Source organism: Brachyhypopomus gauderio, chromosome 15, assembly GCF_052324685.1.
Source record: "Brachyhypopomus gauderio isolate BG-103 chromosome 15, BGAUD_0.2, whole genome shotgun sequence".
NCBI classification, from domain to species: domain Eukaryota; kingdom Metazoa; phylum Chordata; class Actinopteri; order Gymnotiformes; family Hypopomidae; genus Brachyhypopomus; species Brachyhypopomus gauderio.
In genome coordinates this window covers 19468239-19487430 of record NC_135225.1, presented here as the reverse complement: position 1 = coordinate 19487430, position 19192 = coordinate 19468239, and the positions used below count along the sequence as shown (strand labels likewise).

Below are 19192 nucleotides of genomic sequence, written 5' to 3'. Positions count from 1 at the left end.
TGGTTATTCAAGTTAGTGGACGAAGTCACCAAAATAGTCAAAATGCTATGTAGTGGGAAGCAGAAGAGAATGAGATTCAACCAGATACCTTGAAGGCTCTCAACAGGGTCAAGGTTGCAGAAATAGGAACAGTGCCCTGAATCAGTTAGGGAAGCTTAGTCCTAGAACTAGAAAATGGGGAGTGGTGGTTCCAATATTTTAAAAAGAGACAAGAAGGTGTCCTCCTCAAACTTCTCAGCCTCCAAGGAAAAGTTTACGCCAGGGTAGGACACAGGAGGACAGTGCGGTTTTCACCTAGTCTGTGGGACCGTGGACCAGATCTTTTTTCCGGCACAGATTTGTGAGGGAACAGGTCAATATGCTAACCCAATCTATACCATTTACCTGAGCATTTACCAGTTATGTAAGATGATGCAAGAGAACGGAGCCTATAGGCTGCTGCGTCAGACAACCTAGTCTCTGTGTGAGTTCAGTATGAGTATCTGCATGCCTAACATTAAGGCAAAAATCATTCACTGACGGCGTTGGGTTCCAACAAGGGTGAATCTTGTCTCCACTACTGTTTGTGGTTCCAATGGATATGGTATCAGGTCACAGCCCAGGCTGGGTTGGTGTCCAGAATTCAGCATCTCTGTTATTTACAGATGATGATATCCTCTTATGTAAAGCTTCGACATGCATTTGAACATTTTGCAGGCAAATTTGAAGTGATGAAAAATCAGCACCTTCAAGTCTGAGGTCATGGATCTATTTTGGAAATGTAATGTAATGCTCCCTTTAGGGGTGACCTGCAATAGTCGCTGATTCGACTATAGTCGACTATACCCCCTAGTCGACTATGAACGTCATAGTCGAATGTACCATTCTAACTGCATGGGGGTGCCCAAGGATGCAGCTAAGCATTAGTTGTTACATGAAATGTCTTTGTTTTCGTTATATATAGCCTTTTGTCAAATAAAATCATCCTAATTTCTGTTAATAAATATTTAAAAATGATGTTTGCGTATTAACAATAGACATCTTCCTTACTACACATTAATAAATCACACCTTGCAGTTGCACAATCCAAACGAGCGGAGCTGAACACGAATACGCGCAGTATCTGCCGAGATTATAATGAAAACTTCAAAAGTATTTTGAAAAACATAAAAGATGAATCAAACAAAGTAAAGTGCAAGTTATGTCATCAACGTCTTTCATTTCGCACGACAACAACCAACATGGCATACCGTTTAAAACGCGTAAGGCGAAAAAAAAAACGTTTGTCGTTTCGGTTGTGTCGTCTCGGCAAGTAGGCCTATAAACATTTTTTGTTGTTGTTTGCTTTTAAACCCCGTTACTTGAACCTTTCCTTGTATTTTTTGCTGTTGTGTGGCAATTTTTTTATATTTTCAGGCAGGCATATTTTATTTACATTATTTTTGACATTTTGCACAGTGCCTGTCTGACAGTTCGATATGCGCACTGACGGTTAATGTTCTCTAACCAGGGTTGCCAACTTTTGACGTTCGCTTGGAGTGAGATTTTAACCTGGAGCCGGTGGCGAGTGTATTTTGTTGAGCCGGGGGGGGGGGGGGTTGGCGAACGTAAAATGATCCACATATATGATTCAATACGTGGACACAGATTCAGTGTTATATCGCCGGTGGATGGCGCCAGAGCTAGCGAACTAGTAACGTATTGAATCATATATGTGGATCTGAGGTAAATAAACTGGATATTTTTTTCGGCGTGAGATATCGGAAGTGTGGCGTGAGAGCGTGTGAAAACGGTCAAATGCGTGTCTCACGCTCAATGCGTGAGAGTTGGCAACCCTGCTAACGTTTCATAAATAAATAAATAAAAGCTGAATAAAGCCTACCTACCGTGTTTATTAATTTATCTGAGTGTTTTAGGTTTTTACTTTGAAGAGGAAAAAAGTCCTGAATGAGAACGGGATCCCGTTTAAGGTGTTCTAAAAAAAATAAATAAACCCGATTTGACTATTAGTCGACTAAAGGGAAAAGCTGACGAATCAGATTCAACTATGAAAATCCTTAGTTGAATACACCCCTAGCTCCCTTTATGTGAAGATAGAAAACGTGCCATTTATGGAGTTTAACTATCAGGATTTTCTACATGACTAGGACACTTGTTATATTATTACTAGTAAAAGGATATTTGGCGCAGCAGAAAAGAAGTGGCGGAACACTTTCTGTGCCCTCAGTTTCCAGTCGGACTGTAATCATTGCAGGTCATGGTGCGTTAAAATTAAAATGGCTACTGTACTGTCTCCGAGGCAATGTGATAGCAATCCTGCGACACCTGGGACCCAGTCTTTAAGGGTAGGTGCCTCAAAGTTAACTCTTAACATTATGGTATCAGAAAAACCTTGATTGAACGATTGCAAAGGTCCACACACGCGAGTACATCTTCGTATTTATGCTAACTAGCGAACCTAGCTATATAACTAGCTGGTTAACGTTAGCTAGGAGAGCTGCTTACCTGTTGGGTTTAGTTACGTTATTCATCTGTACTGTGCAATGGAAACGTTCAAGATAACATGTTCTAAGCTTTGGTGAGATATCTCGATATTGTCTACTTGTGCCATGATGCTAATGTCACAACAACGTGTGGAATAAACTTTTGTGATTTGGCCAGTTAGAAACTGAAATGGCGTCTAGATACGTGAAATGTGTATTTTGATTCCCCTTTGCCAAGTGTGACCTCTTGTCTCTGGTCCGTATTTTCTTAGGATGACACTGAAGAGAACTCCAGCGATGGCAGCCAGGCACCCAAGAGACGTCGGATGGGTTCGGGCGACAGCTCCAGGAGCTGCGACACTTTAACCCATGAGCTTGGGTACATTCACCCTGCCTTCCTGTGCTCGATCACACAACCTAACCTGGTGACGGCCTCTTTCGTCATTTAAGACGCATTATGTTTTAATATCTTCTTGCAGACCGACGTATTTCCCTGCTGAAAACCTGACAGAGTACAAATGGCCCCCGGATGACACAGGAGAGTATTACATGTTACAGGAGCAAGTGAGCGAGTATTTAGGGGTCACCTCATTCAAGCGGAAATATCCAGGTACCTTCTTTTTTGACCATTCACACACCCCATCCTCCTATTGAAATTGATGAGATTGCATGGAGATGTTATCATGGTTATTTCATATACAACTTGCAGTGTGCCTCACGTTTTTGTTCTTTGTCTAGATTTGGAAAGAAGAGACTTGTCTCCCAAAGAAAAACTTTACTTGAGGGAGCAAAACGTCATCACAGAGACACAATGTACATTAGGTGAGTTAGCAAACCAGACTAGCTTTGTTTAGTCCGCTTCCACAATGTTTTGGTTTCACTGTCTGGAGTTCACAAATGACTTAGCATAAAAGCACTGTTTATGCGGTGGTTACTATTTAAGTCAGGGTATTTACACAAGTGACTTCAGGTACAAATGTCTAACGCAAGTGTTTGCTTTGTAAATTGTGTGCAACTAGTCTAATATACCTGTATCTAACGGTTTCATCTGTTTGTCTCTTTTAGGGCTCACAGCTTTGCGCAGTGATGAAGTCATTGACTTGATGATTAAGGAGTATCCAGCCAAACATGCGGAGTACTCGGTGATCTTACAAGAGCGTGAGCGTGTGCGCATCACTAAAGAGTACTCAGTGAGCACTCTGAGCGCTGTAAGTAACACACCATGTCACAAGACATCTAAAGTATGTCAAATAATTATTAGAAAGAATAAATTCATTGGGCAACTAAAAATAGAAATATGACTGACATGTTCATTGTAGTTAATATATTAAGTTAACAAAATTAAGGCACAACCTACTTCTTGGTCAGTTATTGATACATTTTCTTATTTCTGTTAACCCTGTAGCAAATGCAACAGCAAAATCCTCAGAAGGTGGAAGCCAGCAAAGTCCCAGAGTACATAAAGAAAGCTGCTCAAAAGGCCGCAGAATTCAACAGTAATTTCAACAGGGAACGCATGGAGGAACGAAGAGCTTATTTTGATCTTCAGACGCATGTAAGACCCTGGTGATGTTGGGGTGTGGAAGGGCTCTCCTTTTGTTGCAGAATGAACACGTCATCTTGTGCTGAGATGTACACTGAATACTTAAATTAGGATCGCACCTAAATCGGGTTAGGTGTGATTACTTAAAGGTTGGATTTCAGGTAAAACCAGATATTGGTAGCTAGAACATATCCTGTGTGAGTAACAGTTAAACTGAGCATAATGTCGAAAGTAATCAAAATGTGGTCTGTGTGTTTCTAAAGGATCGTATCAACAATTTAATTTTGTAAGAGTGTGTGACCTTCGCCTGTTATTCCACCATGCGGCTTCTTGTTTCTTGCCTACAGATAATTCAGGTGCCTCAAGGGAAATACAAAGTCCTCCCACCAGAAATGACCAAGACTGGTCCATACCCTGTGGCCCTCATCCCTGGCCAGTTTCAGGAATACTACAAAAGGCATGTTTGTTTAGTGGATTAAACATGCACCACTTCATTGCAGAATGTACAGCTTAAACAAGAGCAATGACCTCCTGCAACTATTGCCGGCTGTCCACTCGTTAAATCTGCTGTGATGTAATATGCTGTATGAGAACTCCACTGGAGTATTCTTTGCCACACATTCAAGTTCCCGTCTGTGTTAAGCAACCTCGTGTCACAGACTTTCGTTTAGTCTTAATAGCCTGCTGAGCTCACGCGGCCCCATTGTTTGTTGATTCTTGAAGGTACTCTCCCAACGAGCTGCGGTACCTTCCCCTGAACACGGCCCTGTACGAGCCCCCGCTGGATCCTGAGCTCCCGGCCCCGGACAGCGACGGAGACTCGGACGATGGCGAGGAGGGAAAGGGAGAGGACGGGAAGAGAAGCAAAGGCTCCTCCGTAAGCTCTGAGCGCCCGCGTCCTGTCTCCCTGTTTCGCACCCATGTCCTGTCTCACGCCCGTGTCCTGTCTAGCTGTCTCGCGCCCACATCCTGTCTCGCGCCGCCCGCGTCCTGTCTTCCTTAAATACCTCATGAGCACCGACCGACACATTCTCGCTCTCCCTTCCCTCTCCAGGACAGCTCGTCCGGAAACACCTCGGACGGAGACAGTCAGGACAGCGGCATGCAGCCCAAAGGCAAGAGCAAGGACCGGCCCGGCCCCCAGGGCAAAGACGCAGCTCCCCGCCCCCTCCAACACAAATCTGTCCCTGGGTACAAGGTAGAAGACAAAAGCCCCTGATACGTTTTTTTGGTTCTGTTTACTTTCTCCTCCCCCCCCCCCCCCCCCCCCTATTTTGCCCTTTCGGTTTTTGCAGCACTTTCATCAGAAAAATCCTCTCGTCATCGGACCTAGGAGTCCACGACCAGCACACACGCATGCGTGAACATATATCTAGAGCTCGCAGCCCTCTGCTGGGACGGCCCTCGTTGGCAGAACTTTTATTTTGCTTTTTTTGAACACGGTACTTGTTCAGTACCTCTGAGCCCTTTCTGAATTCCCGTTTTCAGCACAGACTTTTGAAGCAATAACGTTTTTTGTCCAGCACTGGCGTCTAAGTCTCTGTTGCTGAGTTGCACACTTTTTTGTTGTTGTTGTTGTTATTGTTGTTGTTGTTCCCCCCCCACTATATGAACATTGCTTAAATTGTTTTAAAATACCTCTTAACTACCTGCCTGTCAGTTTAGCTAAGTGTGGCGACATGTTTGGCTGCTAATTTCCAAGGATTTATAGACATAATCTATATATCTAAAATTTTAAACTGTTGAAAATCAGTTATGTATTTCAACATGTTGCTTTTAAAGGGGATTTCCATCCAAAAATAGTTTTGTTTAATTTGAGTCAGTTGTTTGTCTCTGGTATGCTGAGAGAATGTTGCCTTTTTTGGGAAAGAATCCTTATTTACTGATTTTTGGATCGAAATGACAATTTCAGTTTGGTGTAAGCTTTTGACTGAAAACTAAGAATTAATGAACATCTGGATTAGCATACACCAGGTATAAGCCGTTTCCTGAGTATTGATTACAAACGGCCAATAATTAATGTAAAATGATATATTTTCAGTGAAATTCATCTTTGAAACATGAGTTTTCTCATTCATGCAAGTGTGTGGGCAACTTTGGAAGTTCACACTTGAGATTTTTGTTGCTCTTCCTCACTAAGCACTTTGATGGATCAACAGAAGGTAAAAAGTCACCAACATGACTGATTTAGGAAAACACTACTTAGAGAAGTAGACCACAACACTGTTTCCTTTAAAACAGAGGTTCTTATTACAGAAGAAACTCCTGGTTTTTGTTTTGTTTTATTTTTATTTAGATTTTTCATTATTCCTTGCAAGTCAACATAATAATCAGAAACCGGTGTTTTTATTTGTATAGTTGAATGCTTCAGCAAGGATGTTTCTGCCACCATTTGGAATGAGTAAACGTCCTTTATTGCAATGTGTCATTTCCTCTAGAGGCTTGAGTTCTTCTACATGTAGATCAGGGTTGTTTTTGAGGGTGTACATTACTTTTGTAGTGTACTTACATTGTATACATTACTTTTATTTTACCACACCTACCTCTAGTAAGAAGCCCTAGTTTAAAGAACTATACTTGAAAATGTGTCCTTATTGGGAGATTTAGTTTGTCTTCACACTTTAGCTGTTAAATAATCATACCAAAATGTAGATATTTTTTTCTGCTATCACATTTCTACACATTCTCTCCTGTACAAGTGTGTGTAGTCTTTAAACATTTGAGTTTCATTCTTTGGAATATAAGCTTCAAAGACTGCAGGTTTCTCTGAGACCTCTGAGGTGTCTTTTTGTATTCTGGAGATTTTAGTCCCATGGTCTGGTCATTAGGTTGGCTTAGCCAAAGAAATAATTGCGTTTTAGTATTTAGTCCCTGAATAACGGAAACTTGCATAGATTAAGTACGCCTGTGTCCGGTTTAGTTTAGAACATGATAGGTACAGCTTCTGTTCATCCTTTATGTAGGATGGTTTTTTATTTATTTATTTTTATTTTTACCCCGTACACAATTTCTTGGGTCCTGTTATGTCACTGCAGTGTATCTATAGTGTCATTTGGAGATACTTTGTTTTTTCCATTTTAAATACAACTGTAATGATATTAATTCAGTCAGAACTCCTGTTGCTTTGCCGAAATGAAGGCGCATGTCCTGTGGTGGACGTAACCGCGGGCTTCACTAACCTCTCTCGTTTGTCTGACCTACAGCTCAACTTTCCTGTGTGCTTTTATGTCTCTGAATGCTAGCGCTGCTTTTTCAAGCAGTTTTTATAGTAGGGCCTTTTGACATGTTAGTATTTAGAGCAAATATAAGCATTTGAATAAAATGGTTTCAAAGAAATTAGATTGCAGAGATTTTTTTAAGGTGTGAGCGCTCTGTGTACGCAGCATGTTCTGAGCTCCATTCTTTCATAGCTTGTGCTCCTAAAGCTTGGAGTATGAAATATTACCTTTTTTCTTCTCCTGATATGCTTAATCATGGTTTCTTCCCACTAATCTGATGAGCTCTGCAGATCTTTGCAAAGATAACTCATTGTTAAAGGAATGTTGATTCATTGTTAAATTATTCTGATTTGGTAACTAGTTTAATATCTAGCTTTTTTTTATTAGGAAATCTTAAATGTGTTTTCAGAAATGTTAAATTAATTCTTAATTAACCACGTAAAAAAGTAAAATGCAAACAAAGCTAAAAAAAAAAAAATATTTTCAGAATTTCAAGCTCTTTGAAATTTCTCATCTCAGAAACACTGATCTGCTAGCAGGTTGTTCTAAACCTTTTTGGGTTTATGCCAACCCAAACCTCTTTCTGTTTCAGATCATTGGTTACAATTTCACAAGATCATTGGTTACAATTTCAAGTTCAGCTCGAAATAACCTAGTTTGTGTGACCCATGAGCGCAGAGACTTATGGGAGTTGTAGGACCTTTTGGTTGCCATGGCTTTTATAGCATTGCTCTGCCCTTGCAGCCTAAGGTCATTCCCAATGCTATATGTGGCATATGCCAGAAGGGTAAGGAGTCCAACAAGAAGGGCAAGCCGGAGGCTCTCATCCACTGCTCCCAGTGCCACAACAGCGGTGAGTAAACACCTCCAAAATGTCTCTCTAAAGATGACACTTTTTCGGTTCCACACGTTTTAAGTTGTCCAGCAAATGTTCTACTGCTGGTGGTAATGACAAAATACACATTTAACATTCACCTGCATGTCTGCCGACCCCTGCGATCCTCAAAAGCGTCTACGCCTTGCTCCTAAACGTTTAACTTGATCCTTCTTCCTAAATACAATTAACAGACATTATGACTGGCCTTCTAGTTTCGTCAACGCGCCTGGCAGTCACCGACGACTCCTGGCCATTTGACGTCTTCCGTTTATATCGAGTCCCGTCGGCCGCGGTCGTTCGGGAGAGGCCGGTTAACGGCGTCCGGTTCGCTAAGAGGCCCGTCTTGTGTGCGTGCAGGTCACCCGTCCTGCCTGGATATGAGCGCGGCGCTGGTGGCGCTGATAAAGACCTACCCGTGGCAGTGTATGGAGTGCAAGACCTGCACCGTCTGCAAGCAGCCCCACCACGAGGAGGAGATGATGTTTTGCGACAAGTGTGACCGCGGCTTCCACACCTTTTGCGTGGGCATGGACTCCATTCCCCTGGGTAGGCCCCCCCCGCCTGTCCCGCAGACGCACCCCGCCTGCGTTTGCGGCTTTACTGTGTGGCGATTGGCTGGCGCTCATTTTGCTCTCGCTGTTGTTGCAGGCTGCTGGGTCTGTGATTGCTGCAGCAAGGACTTCGTCTCGCCTACGAAAAAAGGAGCCGTGAAAACGCCCAAAAAATTGAAGTGACTGTAAACGGAGGAGATGATGCCACACCTGGCACAAGTCGTCATCCCATCGTGAAGTTTGGGAGTTTATCTGTGTGTGTTGTTCTCTCTCTCTCTCTCTCTCTCTCTCTCTCTCTCTCTCTCTCTCTCTCTCTCTCTCTCTCTCTCTCTCTCTCTCTCTCTCTCTCTCTCTCTCTCTCTCTCTCTCTCTCTCTCTCTCTCTCTCTCTCTCTCACTTTGATTTGTTTTGTACAGTTATTAATTTGTGACGTATGTTGACTATTTTTACGTTTTTACAATTTGTAAAATAAAGTGCAAAATACCAGATTCCCTCTTTTTTTAATCTTGATTAGTTTTAGTAGACAGAGCAAAGGGGTGAGAACTATTTAACAAAATAGAAATGAAAGAAAAAAAAGAGGAAATGATAGACAAGTTGAATAATATTATATAAAATCCATATATCCATAGCAAACAAACACAAAGCTGTAATGGTAAGTACTTGGTAAATACAGTTAACCAACAATTAACTAGGGCCGTAACTGGCTTTTGTAGAGTCTCGTTTAGTCTAGATCTCCTCTGATAATATTGTCAGCAATACTGTTCATTTCCCTGAGGGTTTTAGTCATGTTGCTATCCCATAAGGCCATGCAACAGGGGCCATGTGGTAGTTCAGAAGAAGCCTGAGAATAAAAGAAAGTCTGTTGGTTATTTCTTCCTCGTGGCCAGACACGTACTGTGATAACCACACCAGTTGTCCTTAAGAAAAGGGATGAGCTCTGTTCAGCAGAGTATTATTCATCTGGACCACGTCCAGAGTGCCCAGACAGTCAGTGGACACACCTGTTGCTTCTTTGAGTGTAAGTTGAGATAACCAACGGTTTGCTTATGAATGGCTGCCTAGGGTATAAAAATGTCCCCTACCCTTGAACAACCATTATGAAGAACAACCATTATCTGTAGTTTATCAAATAGTGGCTATATAAAATTAATTTAATCCATTTTCTGTTTTGTTGGATTTCATTCATTTTTTTGGTCCAGAATATTGTGCGTCTTTCTTCGTGTCCACTAGATGGCGATCAAACACTTGCTAATTGTGGCTGTCAGTTTTGTTTACTTCTCACCAAGCCTGGCGTTGCCTCCTGTTGCTTGCAACATGCTCTCAGGTTCAGCAATTATGAAACTTTAGAGTAGCAAACTGTAGATGCAAATACTGTTGGAATTTTGTTTAAAGTTTGCTATGGTGCTGGTAGATCAGAACACCGATGCACGGTAACACAGTTAAATTTGACGTTAATGCCACTATTGCAGGTGATTTTTTAAATACTTTTTTCTTTGTTTCCCCCCTCAAACAAGTGCGAAAATAATGACCTCAATTTTTTTATTACAGTACCCATTACCTATATGAAACAACTAAGACCTGTATAGCTGCCTTGTACATCAATTATGCAACAGCTCATAGACTATGCAAGCCCATTACAAGGTTGAAATGAAAGGTTTCCCTTTTCCCTGCAGGGGATGGGCGTGCGTGTGTGTGTGTGTGTGTGTGTGTGTGTGTGTGTGTGTGTGTGTGTATAAACACCTTGGCACACTGCCTTTCACTCTGTTCATGCTGTTAAAACTGTGGCGGTAGACAGCAGTCAGGCCGTGGTGTCCCACATGCATATTTAAGCAGCGTGCTGGAAGATTCAGCCACACGCACACCTGCCACACACCTGCTGCAGCTCCACCACAGGGATCATCCACAGCCGCCACGCCACGGACGCGTTTGGACCAGGGACTTCGTTCAGCTGCTCGTTAGGTTCCGACGATTATTATACGCGTTAAAATGGGACACGGGATCTTGCTGTTTCTTTACCATCGGACTGTATAATCGGTAACAGATTAACTAAAGCCATTGTTTATGTATATACACACACACACACAGACGATTTCAGGTGAATAACGAATGTTATTATTCAGTTTGCTTTTTGTAATATAAACTGGTTGCTCTACTAATCTGCTTCCTGACTCACCCCCTCTTTCTATCTGTACACACACGTGTGTGTGTGTGTGTGTGTGTGTGTGTGTGTGTGTATCCTTTGTTGTTCATCATGCCGACTGATCCTTAAGGACGGTCCAGATACAGCAAACCCTTTAGTCCGCATATGCTGCCTGATGCAGCTGCTGTTGGCTGTGTGACTGCTGGATCCGTCCAGCACCACTGTGGTCCAACACAAGTGTCCACAGGAGCCACAGGGGCGCAGCGCAAACGCGGGGGCTCGTTCCACCGTGACTCGCGGCCCTCAGCTCACACTCCTGCTTCGCTTTGGTTCTAGTGGTTCCGCTAGTCAACCAAATGCAGTGGCACGGGCATCGTGGCTTAACGGATTTTAATCTGAATCTTGGCCGGGATGATGGCACGAGCCGCTCTCTCTTCTCGCGCAGTTGTGGCTGTGTGGGCAGCCTTAAGGGTTTGGAGTTAAACCTCACCGCACCCCTGTGAGTGAAGACAGCATATGGACAATGCTCCGGCTTTCTCTTTCGAGGCGATGTTGTTCTGGGAGGAGGAGTGCTACCTTTGACCTCTGGGAGAACCCATTTAGTCCGGCCCACGGCGAGATGATGATGGCATCTGCAGGAAGGGATGCAGCTAGCCAGCTGTCTGAAGCACTACAGCGCTTCTGGCCCTGCATGGGGCAAAACAGACGAGCGGCAGTGACAACCGCCTCCATTAGTCATTAAGGTCTCGTATGTATCTCAGTGTTTTTATTTTAAGGGTCTCCAAGGTCTCGTATGCATCTCAGCGTTTTTATTTTAAGGGTCTCCAAGTCTCTAAGGAAGTTCAGCTTTTCTCTTTTTCCCTTTCTTTTCTTCGCCTTTGCCACGTTGCTCTCTGAGGCAACGAGCACTTCTGAACTTGATCAGCATTTTTCTTTTTCGTTTCTATTCTAACGGAGCCGTGTTCGCTTCAGCGGGCTTCTACCAGGCTTACTACCCCTATGTCTCGAGCACGACAGCTGTGGGACCGACAGCACTTCCCGGGCCTTATGAGGTGCTGGGGGAGTAATTTAAGTAGCCAGTATTTACAGACTCAAACCCTCACTTAAATCTTTGCTGCCGTCAACATGCACACAATCACGCTCATTCTGGTCACGATTCGATATGCTCGCATCGCAACGTCTACACGACACTCTAGAGTCCACCTGTTCACTTTTCGTTTTTGTGCTTAAGCATGATGTAAAACTGTAGACATGGCACGTTTAGTCTTGGACTAAATACCTTTTGAACATTATTTATAGATCAGGGTTGTGCTTAATCTAGGTCTGGGTCTGGCCCCATAAATCCAAACTAGGATGAACTGCGAGGGTTCACATCAGGAAAACACATCTGAATGCCTGGAGGGCGAAGGGTGATGAGAAGATTCTCCTCTCAGGTGTCAGGACATGGGCTGTGGTCCATTGCTCCACCATGTGCCCTTGTTCACTCCAGGACACACTCTCCCATTCCCTTATCCCTTCACTTTCCCCCCTATGCACTACTGAGACGACTTCTAGAGTGCCTGATGCTTCATTCATTTAGGCGCTATTTTAACGTAGAAAGGGCATCGGCAACAATCTGAATGAATCAAAGCAATAATGACTTTGTAAGTGTCCAGACTCTCTTACACTGGCAATTGTGAAGGTTTAAGATAATTGGTTGCTTTAATGGACTTTGTCTGCATGCACTGACAGTGGGTCAGTATAAATACTTGTAGGTTTCAGTCAAGCGCTGAATTGCAACAGCATAGATAAAGAGTCCTTGAGAACACACATTAGGAGCAAACAAACAAAGTTCCAGAAACCATTTTAAAGCCAGTGTTGGACCAAATGGCCAAACTGAGCATCTGACTCAGAAGGAAACTGGTACGAGATGATGAGACTTTTAAGGGAGCTCGAGGAGATAAATGAGAGTATACATCTGTCATATTTCCAGAAGACTAGGACATGATTCAGCAGAAAGGCACCAGTGGTCTAAATGCAAAGTGGTGTATTCAACTTTCCCAGTGAGGCTATAAATGAGGGATGTGTATCATCATAATAATGTAATCAAACTGTGTGTATACGTTTGAGAGAAATGACTCCCGCTGCTTCGGGTGAGCTCCTGAAACTTTAAAGCAGGTTCAGCCCAGAGCTTAGAACGAGACACTGAGACATTACTTTCCAGTGTTATCAGTTAATGGAAACATTCCTCAGAGAGTCTGGTCCATATTGACATGATAGCATCACACAGTTGCTGCAGATTTGTCGGCTGCACATCCGTGATGTGAATCTCCCGGTCAACCACGTCCCAAAGGTGTTCTATTGGATTGAGATCTGGGGACTGTGGAGGCCATTCGAGTACAGTGAACTCGTCTGAGATGATTGGCGCTTTATGACATGGCGCGTTATCCTGCTGGAAGTAGCCATCAGAAGATGGGAACACTGTGGTCATAAAGGGATGGACATAGTCAGCAACAATCCTCAGGTAGGCTGTGGAGTTGACACGATGCTCAATTGGTACTAACAGGTATAGCAGCCCTACCCTGCTATACCTGGCTTATTCTGTTGACTGCAAACATGGTGATTCTTTAGAGCTCATCTAACTGACAGGTGTTGTTCTAGTCCTGGATGGTTCAGACCTTGCTGCTGCTGTCTTCAATGTTTGAAGACCATTTGAGGCAAAGGTCAGAAAGTGGAGTTGAAGTGCACGTTTTGCACAGCAGTGTTATATTCAGTCCTCTGCGCTTGCATGATGTTCACCCTTGCCCTTTGACCCCTCTTACCCTTTGCGGTTTTCATTCGCAGCATTGCCAGGTTTTGATTTCAGATTTTTCGGTTATTCTTGGTAAATCCCGAAGATGGTTTGTATAAACAGACCAGCCACTGCCACTTTGGGTGGAGCTAGCATGCCTAGAGACAGTTTTAATGTACAAAATCACAAAGGTCACTAAGGTAGTATTGAACATTGCATTAAATGGTCCAAAATCTTGCCTAGCTAACACTATACAGCTATACAACAAAGCATACGTAGTTAAGATCAATTCTGAAATTACATAGCTTACATTATTTGTTCGCTCAGGTCATTTTGATAGCTTATATTTTTGTGTAACATTTTGAGTATTGATTATTGGATTGGAAGTTTTTAAGCTCACACAGACATAATAATGGTTTTTGTTGTGTCATATGAGAATGGAGAATTTTAAAAGTTAGATCAATAATCTGTGCTAAAGAGAAATTCACAGAAATTGAAAAACAAGAAGCAGAAATGTTTTTTTAAATAGACACACACACACACACACACACACACACACACCCCTTGAGACCAGCACAAATATCCATCCACATAGTAGCACCCACTCCATTTTCCTTTGTATATTCAGTCAGTTCAGTCTGGCACTTAACCTAACCAACTCTCTAGAAAAACACAGGACTTGGAGAAGCAGTCACTTTAAGCCTTCAATTATCTCATTTTCTGAAAAAAGAGCAATCCATCTTCTTCAGTCACAGTTGGCAGACACAGCATATATGTCAGACGGAGGCTTGATAAATTGTGCCATGGCTTTCAGAAGACACTGCGCTTTTCGTTTGGTGTGTTGTGAAATACTAAACTTTGAAGAGAAATGCAATTTTTAGCTGCTTATTCAAGCCTGAAGAACGCCACAAGCCTAACTGGATTTAGTCGTCACATCACACTTATGTTAGCACTGAAAAAATCAACTTTGCAGACATGCCGGCTATTTTTTTGTGCATTTTGCTTGCATCTTTTAGATCAGAGCCTCCCAGATCCAGCTCTAGTGGGCCACAGCTTGGCACATCATCTCTCCCCTGCTCTAGCACACTTGTAAGGGACCATTAGCCACTTATTGGAACATTGCGCACTGCAGTAGCCTTCCAGTATTGGGATGAGTAATCGCATCACGTCCCTCTTTAGAAATCATGGCTGTTGGGTTTGTTTGTGCATTTTAGGTTCTATCTGCTGTAATCTCTTCATCTTTAAATACTCTATACAATCTTTAGTTTATTCCTTTATGTGCGTAAACACACGTTATAAGTGCAGTGTTTTGATGTGTGGCTCAAACAAGTTCATGAACACTGGAGTACTGGCCATCTAATCTTCAGCAGATTTGGACTGAGCAGCCTGAAGAGGCAGACTCCCAGCCCACCATGGGGATTGTAAGGGACCATAGACAAGAATTGGAGACCCACTGGGAAGAGAGAAAACATTCGCTGGCCCTGTCTGACACCAGGGGTCAAGGGGTCAACCTCAGCCACTGTAGGCAGCTTAGAAGAGAGGGTGTCCCCCCCCCCCCCCCCACCCCCAGCGCCATCATTCTGAAGGGCCAGCAGCTGGCAGGTGTCAGGAGTTACAAAGGGCCATCTGTGCACAGAGAACTGTTCCCCGCATTCCCTCGCATGCTACTTCATTAAACCTTCCACTTTATAAACCGAATGAGCTGGAACTCTGGTCTGGAACCGACCAGGATGTGGGACACACTCCAGAACCTCCTACAAACTCCAGAACCTCCTACGCACTCCAGAACCTCCTACCTCCTACAAACTCCAGATCTTCCTACGCACTGCAGAACCTCCTACGCACTCCAGAACCTCCTACGCACTCCAGAACCTCCTACAAACTCCAGAACCTGCTACACACTCCAGAACTTCCTATGCACTCCAGAACCTGCTACACACTCCAGACCCTACTACACACTCCAGAACCTCCTACCTCAGCATTTTTTTACAGTTTCAAATATTTTTCCTCTATATGTCCATCTTCGAAGTTGGAAATGAATTTACTCTCCTATACATATTTTCTTTTTTTATTTCAGTTTTTTTTTTTCCAAATAGCAATTTATCAAATAAATATTTGTCATAAATTCATGTTTTTTTTTTACCTTTGCCCTTTTACTGGATTGTCCATCTGTTACCGTAACATTAGCTCTTGATCACCTAGGCAAAGTCTTGTTAAATTATTTAGGACACATTAAATACAGAAGTATATTAAAAACATTGGAGCTTTTAGACACAAAGCTGATCTAAAATTTTAAGTATTTTTCTGTTTAAATTTCATAACTCACAAATCTTTATTTTTTCTTGTTCATAGGTCTACAAATCAGCACGATTAATCGCGCACAACCCTTTGCGTGTCATTGAGTACAAAAACAGTCGTGTAGTCTTCAAAGCTTCAAAAGCGTTGACTAAACAGAGCACAGAGGTGGGCAGAGGCGACGTCCCCCGGTGAGCAGGCAGTTTCCTCGTGGTTTCCTCTGGGGTGTTGAAACGGTTAAGTTGGTAACGGGCGTGCATGGAAAGGGTGGACTCAGGATGTTGGAGGGAAGCGGTCCGAGTGAGGAAAAGCTCATTCTCTGCCCTGACAAATGGGAAACGGGCACAGATTCCAAGGAAGCTGTCTTGTTCCTGACTAATCATTTGGGCAGTCCCTTCTGGACTGGAATAGCTAACATCCAACTGTGCTGTCTGTCTGATGTGTGTCTAGCTTAGAGAATTAAGTGTCGGTGCACACACGGTCTCTCAGTCAACCTTCCATGTGCCATACCAAGATTTTTATCCAGAAAAATAATTAAGTAAGTCCAGAAAGATAAATAACGAGTGATCATAAGTAAGTGCAGCTTTTGCGGTGTTCTGGATTCTGTTTCTCCCTTCACAGCTTACATCACGTCTCTCTAAAGACTAAATGTCTGTAGTCCATAAGGGATTTATGGGTTTTAGAAATGATGCTTCCTCTGCCAGGTTTCATTATTGCTGTTGTTTTTGGCATCCAAGAGTGATCATGTGCTAAGAACCGAAGAGGAGCCTTCATCTTTTACAATGTTTGACCAACAAATATATAAACACAATCATACTTACAATGATCCCCAGAATAATGGGATCATGCTGATTACTGTATTATATACGACTAGTATGTTCCCAAATCAGTTGGTTCTCCAGAATAAAAGTCAATATAAATAATTAGAGAACATTTGCTTGACGGCACTTCTCAGTTGAACCCTGATTTAAAGCATGTCTGTCCGGACGGCTGATGTGTTCCAGGATGAGGGTGATCTACGCAGACATTGGATGATTTGTTCAGCGTTAAAACGATGGAGACCATCTGCCTGATGACATTTCCAGGAATTTGTGAAGACTGAGAAACTTCTTTTAGAAGCCATGAAGGGGATTTGAGACAATTAAGCCAAAAGTCTACAGCACTGGCACTAATCCATACACCAACATTGAGATGTCTATCTCCAAAATCTAATTTAGTCACTTTAGAAATGTCACAGATCTTTCATCTGTGCTGAATTCCAAACAGAAGGCTCCGCCCCTCAAGTGTCCAGAGTTTCTAGACTGCTGCGTCACCCAATGCTAGTCCAGTGAGAAGGACCAATGGGAAATGAGGCCTACATCCTGGCCCTTCTGGAGGATGTCACTGCAGTGTTCACGGTCTTCAGGCACCCACACGGTCCTGTAGTATTTTAGGGTCTCACATTAAGGTGGTCACGTTCTGCATATCAAAGTTAGTGTCAGTATATTGAAGTTGGTATCTAGTTATGTGTGTTTAGCAACAACTATTTTTTATATAGCTGTATAGCAAGAAGGGCTAGTTGGCTAAGTAATGTTACTAATAGTTATTTAATAGATAAGTTATCTTGTATTAGTTAGCTAATTTCACTTAGCTTCTGGAATAGCTAATGGTGATGGTTCATAGCAGTAGGTAAATTGTTCTCTGTGGTATGTCTGTGTGTCAGTCTCCTCAATGTCATGCTGCTGCTTATTTCCAATGAAGTCAAAACATGGCCTTACACGGTTCTGTTTGGCTTGACTGATAATAATGCTGAAAAGGACCTTGAAATGACAGGATTATCATGGACCCAATAGTTTACAACCTGCAGCATAACTCCTGGAATGGCACCTTCTATCTCAGAGTCAAGAGTCAGAGTCATGAGTAATTAAACCAAAGTGTCGTCACCATTACATTGCGTTAATCCTAACCTAAAGGAATCTTTGTGAGGCTTTCAACAATAACACAGTCAGGACTGGTTTCCTCTCTTTAGACTCTTTAGAATATCTGTTATGAGTTATTCTTAACCAATCGATAAAATTAAATCAATTGCAGGAACTGTTGGAATATTTTAAAGTACAAAACTGTGGTAAAGATGAATGATTAAGATAAGATAAGATAGCCTTTTATTATCCCACATGGGGAAATTGTGGTGTTACAGAGTTAGTAAAATTACTTTGCAAGTTTAAAGAATATTGCACAAAGTTCCGATAAATTATAACGGGTTACGAAAAAAGAAAATTGTATACATTATTTACAAATTACAGTCTTCTGTTTATGTTTTGGGGCAGTGTTGGTTGTATAGTCTGACAGCAGAATGATTAATGAAATGGAAACATTTTATGAATTGATTATTCATTCATTGTAATCCATCCCTTCGCAGTCGACCTGCCACCACTGTATCACATTACACATTTGCATTTTCATGCCCTTTGTGTTAATCTTTTACTGATAAAATAACGTTTTAATGTCATATAAAATGAGGACAAATGAGGTTTTTTGTCTATTGCACCCCTGACGGACCTCTCGGGCGGCTGGAGTGCTCCCTGCCGTGAAGTGCCAGCCGAACGGGGAGGCACCAGACAGGAGGTGAACTGGACCGACTCCTCCGGCCTCACGGGCTCATTCCTTCTTTTTGAAGTTCTGTTTCAGGCTCTGCCTCACTAACTCAGAGATGTTTCTCTCAGTTTAAAATACCAAAAACAAAACAAAAAAAACTGATGTCATTAAACCAAACAGTGATCAATCAGCATGCCGGGGCGCAAACGTAAATACTCTCTACATTGTGTCAGGTTTAATCAGACACTTTATGGCTGCAGCTCTGTTTACTTTAGCGTGTCTTTTCCCCTTTCTCTGTGCAGTAGATAGAGGGCGGATACTGGCAACGGGCTTCCTGTAGGCTCTGATGCACTTCCTTAAAACTACTGGCCAGACCTCAGTGGTGTGAGGAGGCAGGCAGCTATAGCCAGGGTGGGCACGCGTGGTCTGTGCAGATATCAACACACACGAATATGTCATTAACATGTCTGTGGATAACCTAATGTATGAGTTAATGTTCTTTTTCATTGTTCATGGTTAACTGCTCCAACCCCCTCAAAGAAAATTCCTACAAAGTTGACTTCCCACCAAAAGGAGGCGGAGTCTTGTGTAAGCCCAGCATGTGAAGAGTCACAAAATCGATGAGTGGGGGGGGGTCTCAGGCCAGTGTGTGTGACGTGCAGAGAAAAAGCATGCGTGAGACGTTTGGTGAACAGAACCCTCTGCCGGCCCGGTGCTGAACGCAGTGTTATTGATCCCGGTCAACAAATGAGTCCGTGTAAT

At 42.7% G+C, this 19192-nt stretch overlaps 1 protein-coding gene across 2 annotated transcripts; it reads left to right on the top strand.

The window, feature by feature from the left end:
- Nucleotides 1-2111: 2111 nt before the first annotated feature.
- On the top strand, nucleotides 2112-9137 carry phf10 (PHD finger protein 10). Of its 2 annotated transcripts, none has more exons than XM_076974775.1 (12): nucleotides 2112-2324; nucleotides 2735-2841; nucleotides 2942-3072; nucleotides 3201-3284; nucleotides 3528-3652; nucleotides 3868-4017; nucleotides 4353-4462; nucleotides 4729-4882; nucleotides 5060-5203; nucleotides 7968-8076; nucleotides 8458-8646; nucleotides 8749-9137. In XM_076974775.1, exons 1-12 carry the CDS (start codon nucleotides 2256-2258, stop codon nucleotides 8832-8834), a joined length of 1458 nt encoding a protein of 485 aa, XP_076830890.1. In that variant the 5' UTR covers nucleotides 2112-2255; the 3' UTR covers nucleotides 8835-9137. The 2 variants fall into 2 exon arrangements, with proteins under 2 accessions (XP_076830890.1, XP_076830889.1); XM_076974774.1 differs by having other exon boundaries at nucleotides 2125-2324; nucleotides 3528-3670.
- The last annotated feature ends 10055 nt before the right edge of the window (nucleotides 9138-19192 follow it).

Bases quoted from the DNA above. Each gene is read 5' to 3' on its own strand.
- phf10 (XM_076974774.1), top strand. From the start codon at position 2,256: ATGGCTACTGTACTGTCTCCGAGGCAATGTGATAGCAATCCTGCGACA. The intron at 4,463-4,728 runs GCATGTTTGTTT...TGATTCTTGAAG, and splicing joins TTTCAGGAATACTACAAAAG to GTACTCTCCCAACGAGCTGC. The intron at 8,647-8,748 runs GTAGGCCCCCCC...CTGTTGTTGCAG, and splicing joins CATGGACTCCATTCCCCTGG to GCTGCTGGGTCTGTGATTGC.